An 11,503-nucleotide genomic window follows, 5' to 3' on the forward strand; every position below is an offset into this window, starting at 1 on the left:
TTAATGCCTTTCAAAAAGTACCATATTACTCACCACTCTGTCTGAAACTGTTATTTTAGATTCTTTATGGCTTTTATTGACACTGATGATAATATTGAGTCTTTGTAATCCAATTATATATAGTGTAAAAATTAATAACGTGACTTCTCTCTTGAAATGACATTCAGTCTCCTGTGTTTTTGTCTTTTATTTTAAATACATTTTCAAAACTTTCCAAATATTTTCATTAAGGCCAATCCTTCTTTAGATTTTATCTTAGAATATTTTACAAAAGGAACCGTTTCATATTTGCTGCCAAAACAAAACTCCTACTAGAAAATGTGTTCTTCTCACTTTGGCAAAAATATTTGCTGCACATATTAAAGACTTTGTTGAAAGTGTGCTGCATAATTTTGTTATAAAAGAGTTTTGTTTTGTAACAATAAAACATCTCACAAAATTTGTCATGTTCCCTGAACTTCAAATTTTGAATGGACTCAGACTAACAACGCCTGTGTCGGTCATCAGCCTAAAATCTATCAGAAACTGATCAGAAGGGGGAAAAAGTATTTTACTTCATTTTTGAGGTTTTCTATATTTTATAGAAAGTAATGATGTATGTAAGATATGACTGTATTGCACTTAAAATACTGACACCTTGGTTAAAGCTGCAATAAGTAACCTTCATAAAACAATGTTTTCTACATATTTGTCATGAGTTTGAGACAGATAATCTATGAAAACATCAAGCTCCTCCCTGTACTGCTGTTGCTGTGTGAAGAAAAGCCCCATCCCAGACCAAAAACAACCAATCAGAACCAGGAGGAGGGTCTTAGCGCTGTCAATCACCCTCATGATCAACCGCTGCTAAATGAAACAACTTACCGTCACAGGAAAACTGTTTATCTGCCTTCAACACAGGCACGTTCATAATTGTGAAGTGGATGAACAGTAATATGTGTTTTCAAGATTTTCTTCCATCTACCTGAAACAATCTTTCCTATTAAAACAATAAACAGTGCACTCAGCTGCATATATGCACACTGACTGCATAAAGCTCCATCATGCTGGCATATTTTTTTTAGTTTTCTGCAGAACAGCTAAACAATCCAGTAAAATAATGGGATAAACTACTTTTAATCTGAGTTTGACTGTTTGGATGTCACTGATTGCACTCACTATATTTGAAAGATCAAAGGAGAAATGTACAGGGACATTAGCTGCATTTCCATCGACCTTAAAATTGCCCAAACTGGAATTCCGAAAAAAAGTTTTTTGTTTGTTTGTTTTTTTACAAAAATTACATTATATTTCAGTCATCTGATATTTTATATTGAGTTGTAGTGTATTTTTGTTGTGAATTAGTGTAATTTAACATGATGCAATGTGCTGTGAGAGCTTCATCAAGGTCAATTACGGTGAATTTCTCATGTTTGTTTTGACTTTACCTTCACTGCCATGTTCTTACGTCAGGCCTATGCAGTGAGTGTCATTAGTGTTTCCACCATGGCAGTCAGAGTGTGCCTCAAGGAAAACAGGACCGGCCTCAGAGGAGTCAGGCTTCTCTGACAAAAGGCAGCAAGACAACAGTAAACAGTGGTTTCATAAACTCAGTATTAACAACTACAGCGAAAACAATAACAACAAAAACATACAATGTTGTATTTATTTACTTTATAAATAAAATCAACTATAAACAGATTAAAAATGGTTTTCTTTCTAATTTAAAGGGGCGGTGTCAGGTAAAATCAACACTTTTAAAAAAACTTTTACATCATGTTATAAGAATCAAAAACATAGTTGGAGTGTTTCCATGATTCTTTTATGCATGTTTGAGAAATAATTTAATTGCCATGGCAACCTTTCAGCTGTTCGCACTGCTGACTGGCTCCTTCAGACTAGCCAGCTGCAATTAGCAAACACCTGACAGAAGTGAGCATCTGCTGAGCTCTTTAAAGGAGCTACTTCTCAGTGCAACACTGGTAAAATGTTGTTAAAGGGATAATAGAGGAGACAAGCTCAATTTCAAGGCAGTGAATTACACAGTTCAATTCATTTTAAGTCAGATTAGATATATATTTAAAATTTTCTGACAACTGAAGGTAACATTGTGCTATAAAATGGCACTTTGTGTCTGTAAAACAAGCAATACTGCCCCTTTAAGAAGAAATGAACAAAAGCTGTTTAAGCCTTATAATGCTTTCTTCACGTCTAACCAGAAAGCAACAGGTCAAATGAGCCAGATTCTGGAGCATCCACCAACATAGAACCACTGCGCTTATTTTTGTTGTTTATTGTTTGATAAAACGGATAAATTTTTCCCTCATAATTACAGTTTCAGTGGAAAACAAAATGGACTTAAGCTTGATAGAGACATTTAGTAAGCGTGTGTTAGTGTGGTTGAGCATATAGACTCAGCATGAAGGAATATTAACCCTTTAGGTGTAAACAGCACAACTCTGAGTGAACGCTACAGTTCAACAGCAACTGCTACGTTCTGAAATAACATTTCTACTGGATAAAAACATTTCAAAGACCTAACTCATTGTTCCTCAGTAATACGTTTTCACACTTCTACACACGTGGAGTTGTTAGCATGCCAGCAGCTCCACTTGGAATAGACTGAAATCCACAGTGGTTAAAGGAGTGACTTTAAATAGGTGATCTAACTCCATTTCCTTTCAGAACGTACAGAGGAACCGTGACCTGTGCACAAACGAGACACGAGTAGAAGTTTATTTTCTCATGAGCAACACTGTCAGACATTATACCTGTCTCATTTACTTATTTCTGTCACTTTTTTAATCGTCTTCTTGCTGATACTATGAATGTAACATACATTCATCTCGGTGGCCATGTGGAGTTAGAAAAATACCGGTATGTTTATTTCTCCATCATGGTCACAGGTTATGTTTTGATCCTGTCCAGCAATTCTACTGTCGTTTGTCTGGTTGTGATCCACAAGAACCTCCATGAGCCCATGTACATCTTTATTGCTGCTTTGTTGATCAACTCTATTATTTTCAGTACTTCTATCTACCCGAAGCTTTTGATTGACTTCTTGTCAGAGAAACAGATCGTGTCGTACGAAGCTTGTCTCATTCAGGTATTTGCATTTTACACTCTAAGCTGTTCAGAATATTTGCTGTTAGCAGCCATGGCTTTTGACAGATTTGTGTCAATATGTAAACCTCTGCAATATCATACGATCATGAGAAAAAGAACAGTGAGTGTTTTCCTTGTTCTAGCTTGGTTTGTACCTGCTTGTCACATTGCTGTGCCCTTCATTGGAAATGCCAATTCCAAGCTCTGTAGCTTCACTTTGAAAGGCATTTTTTGCAACAATTCAGTGAATTATCTTTTCTGTGTGGCTTCAAAAGCTTTGTTGATGTACGGCCTAGTTGTTTTATTCAACATTGCTGTTTTTCCCATGGTGTTCATACTGTTCACTTACACAATGATACTGATAGTGGCCTATAGAAGCTGTGGGGACGTGAGGAAAAAAGCTGCACAGACGTGTTTACCTCACCTGCTGGTGTTAATCAACTACTCTTGTTTGTTTGCTTATGATATGATTATTGTGAGACTGGAATCTGACATTTCAAAGGCTGTACGGTTTGCAATGACAATGTGTATAATAATGTGCAGTCCTCTTTTTAATCCAGTCATTTATGGACTGAAAATGAAAGAAATCTATAAACACCTGAGAAGGTTGTTCTCCCAAACGAGGAGAAAGTGACTGTTTGTTTTAAGGTTTTGTCATTTTGGCCTTCTCTTTTACGTTACTATCCATTAATATTACCTGTCTTTACTGTGATTTTCAGATTCAGCATTGATGCGCTCATTATTAATTTATATTAATAATGACTAATTCATCTCAAATATTTATAATAATGATGAAAAATGTTTACCTTTTTTAATTGGTTGTTCATTAAACCTAAAAAAGCTATTTTTTTCTTCTCTTTATTTGGCCTTTCATTGTAAATAATCTTTTTAATGTACATATCTTAATTATTAATGAATGTCTTTGGTGGTGTTGTACTTAAGAATGTTTTAGGACTAAAATAAATGAAAAGATAAATTCTCAAAGTCTTCTTTGTGTATTTTAATACTATTGAAATATTTTAAATATTGCTTAATAAAATACACTATAAAAAGAAATATAAGCATATGGAACTGTTTTACATTTTGCGTGCTCCAGGGGGCGCCACTGCTTCTGGTGATTCAGCAAATGTGTGGTTTTTCCTGATGACGTCAGAAGTTACGTTCGATATAATTTGCCGTGAACTCTGCTTTGTTTTTTGCCCAACTAGAAATAGCCAAAATACATCCATTGTGACTGAATCGTTCAGGCTCTTCATATCAAAAATGTTATTTGCTGTATTTTCCTTTTTTTTTCTCCCTTTCTAGCACTTCCCCCTTCTTTGTTGCCTGAGGTAAGAGGCCACACCGACATTAGCCGTTAGCTTGCCTGGCTGCTACTATGTCTGCGTCAAATAACGTCGCGTAGCTCTATTCCAGCCACATAGTCGGTCCATATTTTAATGAAGGATAAATGGATAAATTGTACAAGAAGCGTAAAAGTACAAACATTATAACAGAAAACAACATTAAAACAAAAAAGCTTGTGAATAAACAAGAGGTCTCACTTTAACCTAAACTTCTGGCGTTGGTCTGATCCAGGTTTGCTATCTTTATTCAGTGACGTCTCTTGAAGTGGAGAGACTAGTAGCGATAACATATTACTCAAGTAAAAGTAAAAGGTTTTGTGTAGCAAAATTTCTCCTAAATGTATTTTTCCCAAAAAGTTTACTTGAGCAAATGAGTAAATGAAAGTAATGACGCCCATTGCCATGACAGCAGAGATTAAGTGCAAAACTTTGGCTATGAAAAATTCATCTGTACCCAGAACTACAAGGTATTTTAATTTAAAGCAAACATTTAAACAGCAGAATTACATAAAAGCTCTAGATGAAATTTTATTTCTGACAACCAGTCTAAACATTTCTCAACAAGGCCATGATGACACAGAAACCCCATAAAGTCTTAGATCTTCTGAACAAACCTGATGCCTGAAGCGCCAGTAATGTAAATATCTCTAATTTAATTAGCATGAGGTTAATCATGTTTTCAGTTTCACCTGCCACATCCAGACCTGATTACTGCCAGACATTTAGAATAGAGATGTCACTAAAATCGAGCCTGTCTGACAACATGAAATAGGCTACAAAAACAACACAATCTAAAGAAATCCAAGAACAGAGTCTTTGACATGTGGCAATCTGGAATTAAACCAATTTCTGAAGTTTTTTGAACCCACAGGGCATTTATCCATAAATAGAGAAATCATGAAAGCATTGTAGAACCACTGTTTATTAAAAGAAACGCAAAAACCCATCCTGCCTGCCCCCCAAAATAATGTTCTTTTTCCTGATTCCCAAGCTTTTGGTGAGGATCTTATTCTGACCGGAGGAGAGAATAGTGAAGTCCTTTAAGTGTGGCCCATTACATCTGACTTAGAACTAGCATAGAGCTGGATTCAAATTTCACCAGTGGACTGCAGCAATTTCCAGCAAACACCTTTTAAAAGGTAAGAACATTGACGTTCATATACTTCATTAATAAGTAAGGGGTGCTAGCTTGACTTATACAAGTGGAAGCCATGGCTCTGCTGCCAAAAATAACTTGAAACGAGTCATTAATTGTGTGGAGATTAATGTCGTCAGCCACCTGATATTTGGAGAAAGGGAGGATTAAAGAGTCTGTTTTCTCCAGCACATTGTGAAAGATTTCACATGGTTTGGCTTTTTCACTAATAATTTTCACAAATGTCGCTTTTCTGTTTAGGAAAGCATGGAACAATTCTCAGTCTTAAAGTCAGGTACAAACTGTTATTCTTTAATATTTCTGTGGAGGATGTATTCCCACCTCTACCTGCTATCAAAAATGAATTATTTCTATATCAGTAACTTAATTTGTGAAAGCCTAAAACCAGGTGAACCTCAGAGTTAGAAAGTTACCAGGAAGTTATTCAGAAAGTGACAAAAGTTGTTGGGTTGCATTGCGAGTGTGTGTCTAAGTTGAAAGGAAAGAACCAGTTCCACTTAGCGTGATGCAATATGTTTAGAAAACTTCGGCATGGTCCAGTGAGAAAGACCAATGATTGGGAATGAGCTAACCGGTCTCTCTTGACCTGTCAGAGTTCATTAATGACTGTGATTGGTGTCCTTTGCTTTGGCCTCCCTTGTGTTTTAACTGCACTCAGGTAAACAGGACCGGCCTCAGAGGACTGGCCTGACTAGAACCAAGCCAGAACAGTTAATTATCACCCAGTGGCTACAATGAGCTGGACCACTGGGATTTATGATCCTCTCCTCTGAAATCACAAAGTGTTGTTAAACTAGTCCACTTACAGAAAACCTTCTTTTACCCTCATGTTAATGTATCTATGCATAATGTTAAAATAAATAAAAACATAAAAACATATCGTTGATATGGACAGCTGGCTTTTAAAGCCCAATATTGCTGTATCATTGCTGATTGTGGATTTCAAAAACTAACATTTGTCTTACAAAAAACAGTGAAGAGACTATGCGTGAAATGCGAACAAACTTTCACAATTGGAAACTGTCAGTATGCAAAATTGTGCAGTTTGCAACTTTCACCGAATAAAGACCTTGTTTTAGGGAAATCTAATCCACATATAATGCAGACAAAGTTTTAAGGTCAAAAAGTTACAAAAGAAATATTATGTTTTTATAACAAAATCAAAGACGCTTCTAATCTGGATGTTCAAAAACCAGAAAATGCCAAATATAAGGGCTTACCTGAACAATAAAAGAAAACAAACTTAGTCAAAGACTCAATTTAGGAATCAGTGATTATTTTTTATTGACAGGTATAAATAGATGCAAAGCAGGTGTGGCAATCAAAAACTATAACTAGGTAAATAGACATAGCAAAAACACAGTATGAAACAAAACTGATAGATAGATAGATAGATAGATAGATAGATAGATAGATAGATAGATAGATAGATAGATAGAGAAGGTTTCTCAACTGTTTATAATTCAAACTGTTTATATGCTTAACAATATTTAAGGTGTCTGAAATCTTTAAAGATGTAATGTCATATTCAATTAATCTATATTATTGCACTCACTATAATATTTTAAGTATTTTGTACCCAAACCAGACTCTATTTTGATCATCACTGTTGACAAAGTTTTGTCTTACACTGCATTGACTGCAACCATTGCTTATAGCATAACTCTTCGCCACTCCAAACAGCTGTTAATTTGGAGAAGACACACCCAGTCACACCCTCAATGTAGAGAAAATATGTTGTATTTTCTCTGAAGAAAACTAGCCTGTATATGTTGCAAATGGTACTTATGATTTCTGGCAAATCAGCATTGGGTTGAAACTGCCGCCTTGGCTTTGCCTCCAGGTTAAGCCACCAGTTGAACCACAGGTATTTCTACTGTGGGGCTAATGACACTCTGTATGTGGATATTAATAGTTGATTCTATTTCAGGTTTGACACCTGATGATGTGGAGAATCCAGTCCTCTGTGGTCATGATACAAGCCCTGAGCTCAGTCAAACGCCGATAATGTTGTCTGATACACGTCCAAATAATCATTTTGTTCATGGTGACCTTCCCTAACTAGTTTTACTGACTCTTGTAGTCGCCAGAATGCAATAGCTCATAGTTAATAGGCAGTGTATTGCATGAGTAGGCCCCCGTTAATGCTATGGGAGATCTGAGGATTTCTCAGACATACATGGATGAGTCAAAGCAACATTACAGGTATGTGATTGATGAGAGAATGACATCATGACGTGATACACCCTTTAACATTGACTCCTTTTAAAGAGCTCTTTAAAGCCACTATGTGAATGTGCTCTGCATGCCCCAGTGTGAGCTTTGTTATTACCACTGACAAAATGGTAGGTTGAACTTGGCCCACAAATCTTATTTATCTGAATTGATTGAACAACAAAGCACAGTTAGTTTGTAGATGTGAAATAGTACAAACAATAGTGCTGCTGCGACTTACTCGTTCTTATTTATGTATCGTAACTGAACAGCTGAAGTGGCTGCTCCATGAAAAGGCAAAGAAGGGGTAGTCTGTGTTTAGAAGTTCCCTATAAAAAGGCCTATATGGACCTAAGAAAACTCATTTGCTGTCATTAGATGTACAACCCAACAAACAAAGGATTGTTTGTTGGGCATAATGTTAGACAATGAGTAGATGGGGTTTATCCTGTCTGAGTAGGAAGAATTGGCCGTTTTTTACAGAAGATTTAAATTACTGATTAGTTTTGATATTTTCAACCCACTGGTATCAAAAAGTTCTGTAATTTCAAACTGTTGAGTTATTTTGACTGGTAATGGCATTAATAATATCAGAAACAGGACATTTGAAATCTTTCATGTTCAAACTCAACTCAGGCAGTTTGTTTCCAAACAACCAGCAGGCCTTGAAGCAAGTTTGTGACACTAATTGTTGCATTTTGGCTTCCTGGATACTTTGAATTGTGACTGTCATTAATGTCCTCTGTGGGCACTTTGGTAAACAGCAGACCATCCCTCAGGAACTGGATGTCTACAGCCAGCCTGTAACCGCTAATGAGGACCCAGTTGGTCCAGTGAGAAGGACTCTTGGGATGTTGTTGCATAGATTTACGTGATCAGAAAGTTGCTTTGAACTGACCTAATATGATAGGTCATATAAGTCATTACATATTCCCTAGATACCACCCAATCACTTCTCCTTAATTACGTCTCTAATCGCAAACAAAAATAATTGTAAAGTTGGTCAACAGGTCAATATCTCATGGGATTTGGACAGAGGCAATAACTCTAGCAAAACTGCAGCCAAGCCACTAAACTTTAACGACAATAAAAGTTGGTGTTTTATTTTTCTAAAACTAACTAAATTAATTCACAAGTCACATGAATAGAGCAATTTGTTTCCCAAGGATGACAACCTAAAAGCTAAATTGTTTATTTTATATTTCAAAAGCAATGGACTATGACAGCAAGCTTAAATATACATTTTAAAAAATCATAGATCTGAATTTGAGGACATGCTACATGTCATTATCTCATCATTTGAGATAATGATGAGACATTATGACATTATCTCATCATTACTGACATGAGATAATGTCCCAAGTCCTATATCTTTTCAGCTTTATTCAGAATTTTATGAACGCTAAATATCAAATCTTTTTAGGTAGTTCTCAAACTCATAGACATCATTCTGCTCGTAGAAAACCCTCTGCAGCATTTCATTTGGCTCATACATTTTATGCAGCCATTGTGAACTATATTGTTCCTCAACACATACTCAGGCATTGTTAATATTAGCACTGGAGTTTTGCAAACATGCCAGTTTTCTGCTCCATTGCACCGCTTGTCCACATACAAATAGTTTTTGGTGACAAACACATTTGTAAAGGACAAATCTTTTTCAAAGTACTCTGTTTGTGGTGTATTATGTTTTGTGCAGCAATTAGCCAGGTTGGGAATAAGATTTATTTTCAATACAATGAAAGACATTCACAGCTAAAAGTAACAAAATGTCGGCCTTGCTGAGATCACACAGAGAATCCCCAGAGTTTGCTTTGCTGTCAAGCAGAATATTAATACCAGGTGCTGAGGAAGAGGGGCCAGGTAGCTGCAGCAGAGGAGGAAGGTTATCCTTCTCCATCATGGAGGAGGTTTTTACCCTGTCAGGGTTTAATGACACACTCGGCTACAGAGCTGTTGTCTTTTCTCTTGCATCGCTTTGTTACTTTGCTATCCTGTTCTTTAATGTTGCTATTATCATTGTGATTGTGTCAGATGAATGCTTACACGAGCCCATGTACATTCTGTTATGTGTTCACTGCGTTAATGGACTTTACGGCACGGCTGGGTTTTACCCAAAATTCCTCGCTGACCTTCTGTCATCTTCTCAGGTCATCTCTTATCATGGATGCCTGGTTCAGGCTTTTGTCTTGTACTCGTTCGTCTGCAGTGATACGTCCATTCTTACCGCCTTGGCTTATGACAGATACCTGGCAATCTGTCTGCCTCTGCAGTACCACTCAATCATGACAAACAGAAGGGTTTATTCATTGGTGTGCCTGTCATGGTTAACTCCTTTCTGCATTTTTTCCGTCAACATTGTCCTGACAGCCAGATTGAGGTTCTGTGGAACAAACATACAGAGGCTCTTCTGTCTAAACTGGGTGATTGTTAAACTTGCTTGCCCTGGCTCCAACACTGTCATAAATAATGTTTACGCATTAGCCACTTTGTCAATCTATGTAGCGCATTGGCTCTTTGTGGTCTGGACTTACATATACATTGTTAAAACATGCGTGCAATCCAAAGAGGACAGGGCAAAGTTCATGCAGACATGCGTCCCACATCTAATCTCTCTCGTCACGTTGTTCGTCATTGTGGTGTCTGACTTGATGCACATGCGATTTACATCATACGATCTTCCTCTGAGCTTCCAGAACTTTTCCTCCCTCGCCGTTGTCTTTATTCCTCCACTTATGAATCCTCTACTTTATGGATTTAAACTCACAAGAATTCGAAAGAGGATTTTTGTTTTGCTATTCCTGAGAAAAAAATTGCCTGTGTCGTCTTAGGTCTTCCCAAATGCGGTGAAAATATGTAGCAACATTTAGCGTTGACTGAAATTGTTTAGTTTGTTGTCATATACCATAATTTTTTTTACAGAAATAATCACATAAAAACATAAAAAAATATATTTTAAGATATGTCAAAACAACCTCAGAGTGGTTGCATATGAAGAAATTAGTAATAATGTCTTCTGTTGAAGTAAATGTAGACATTAGGGTGTAGTAGTTTTTTTTTACTAAATTGATAAAATAAATCTTTGTAAAATTGAGTTAAACATTTTGTTAAAATCAAATGTATTTAAGTCTCATACATTTGACAATTTAGGAATATATTTCAAATAACCCCAAATTGTGACCTTAAAATTATTTGTACTACCTTTGATCTGTACATCACATATTTGCCGATGAAGATGGCTAATTTTGTTTGCATTCGCATGATTTATAGGTTTGTAATTTATAAAATTTATTGTACAAATACAAGTAAACATTAATAACAGTTGTTTTGCCTCATTTCGTTAACATTATACAGTGAATTGTTTCAGTCATTTGTTAACTATGTGTTTAAAACTTAAGTTGTTTCTCACTACATTTGAAATCTCCAGCTATAAGTGAACTATGTTTTGCTTGTTTGTACAATTTTGTAATTTATTCCTTAACATTTTTGCAGTAGTGTAGAAAAGGAGGGCATTATCCAAACACCCCTGAAGCAAGTAGGAGCACAACTGTGAAAATGTGTTTTGCCCTCTTTAGATTTCTATTTGTAATACTTAAATGTTTAAGACATAATCAAAACTATTTACAATACAAACTGCCAGAAAACTGCAAAACAGCTGAAACACTGAGTTTTTTAAATCCAGACTAAAAACTCATCTGTTTAG

At 36.1% G+C, this 11,503-nt stretch overlaps 2 protein-coding genes across 2 annotated transcripts; both read left to right on the top strand.

Annotated features, from left to right (window-relative positions):
• The first annotated feature begins 1,363 nt into the window (after positions 1 to 1,363).
• LOC106938957 (olfactory receptor 4E1-like) lies at positions 1,364 to 3,718 on the top strand. Its single transcript, XM_015021169.1, has 2 exons — positions 1,364 to 1,397; positions 2,742 to 3,718. The coding sequence occupies exons 1-2, from the start codon at positions 1,364 to 1,366 to the stop codon at positions 3,716 to 3,718; spliced, it is 1,011 nt and encodes a 336-aa protein (XP_014876655.1).
• A 5,851-nt stretch (positions 3,719 to 9,569) lies between these two features.
• Positions 9,570 to 10,644, top strand: LOC106938958 (olfactory receptor 52K1-like). The gene has a single exon (XM_015021171.1). The coding sequence runs from the start codon at positions 9,570 to 9,572 to the stop codon at positions 10,629 to 10,631; it is 1,062 nt and encodes a 353-aa protein (XP_014876657.1). The 3' UTR covers positions 10,632 to 10,644.
• Positions 10,645 to 11,503: the final 859 nt, after the last annotated feature.

This window comes from Poecilia latipinna, unplaced genomic scaffold (assembly GCF_001443285.1).
Source record: "Poecilia latipinna isolate Pla-1442-1.1 unplaced genomic scaffold, P_latipinna-1.0 Scaffold2735, whole genome shotgun sequence".
Taxonomy (NCBI): Eukaryota; Metazoa; Chordata; class Actinopteri; order Cyprinodontiformes; family Poeciliidae; genus Poecilia; species Poecilia latipinna.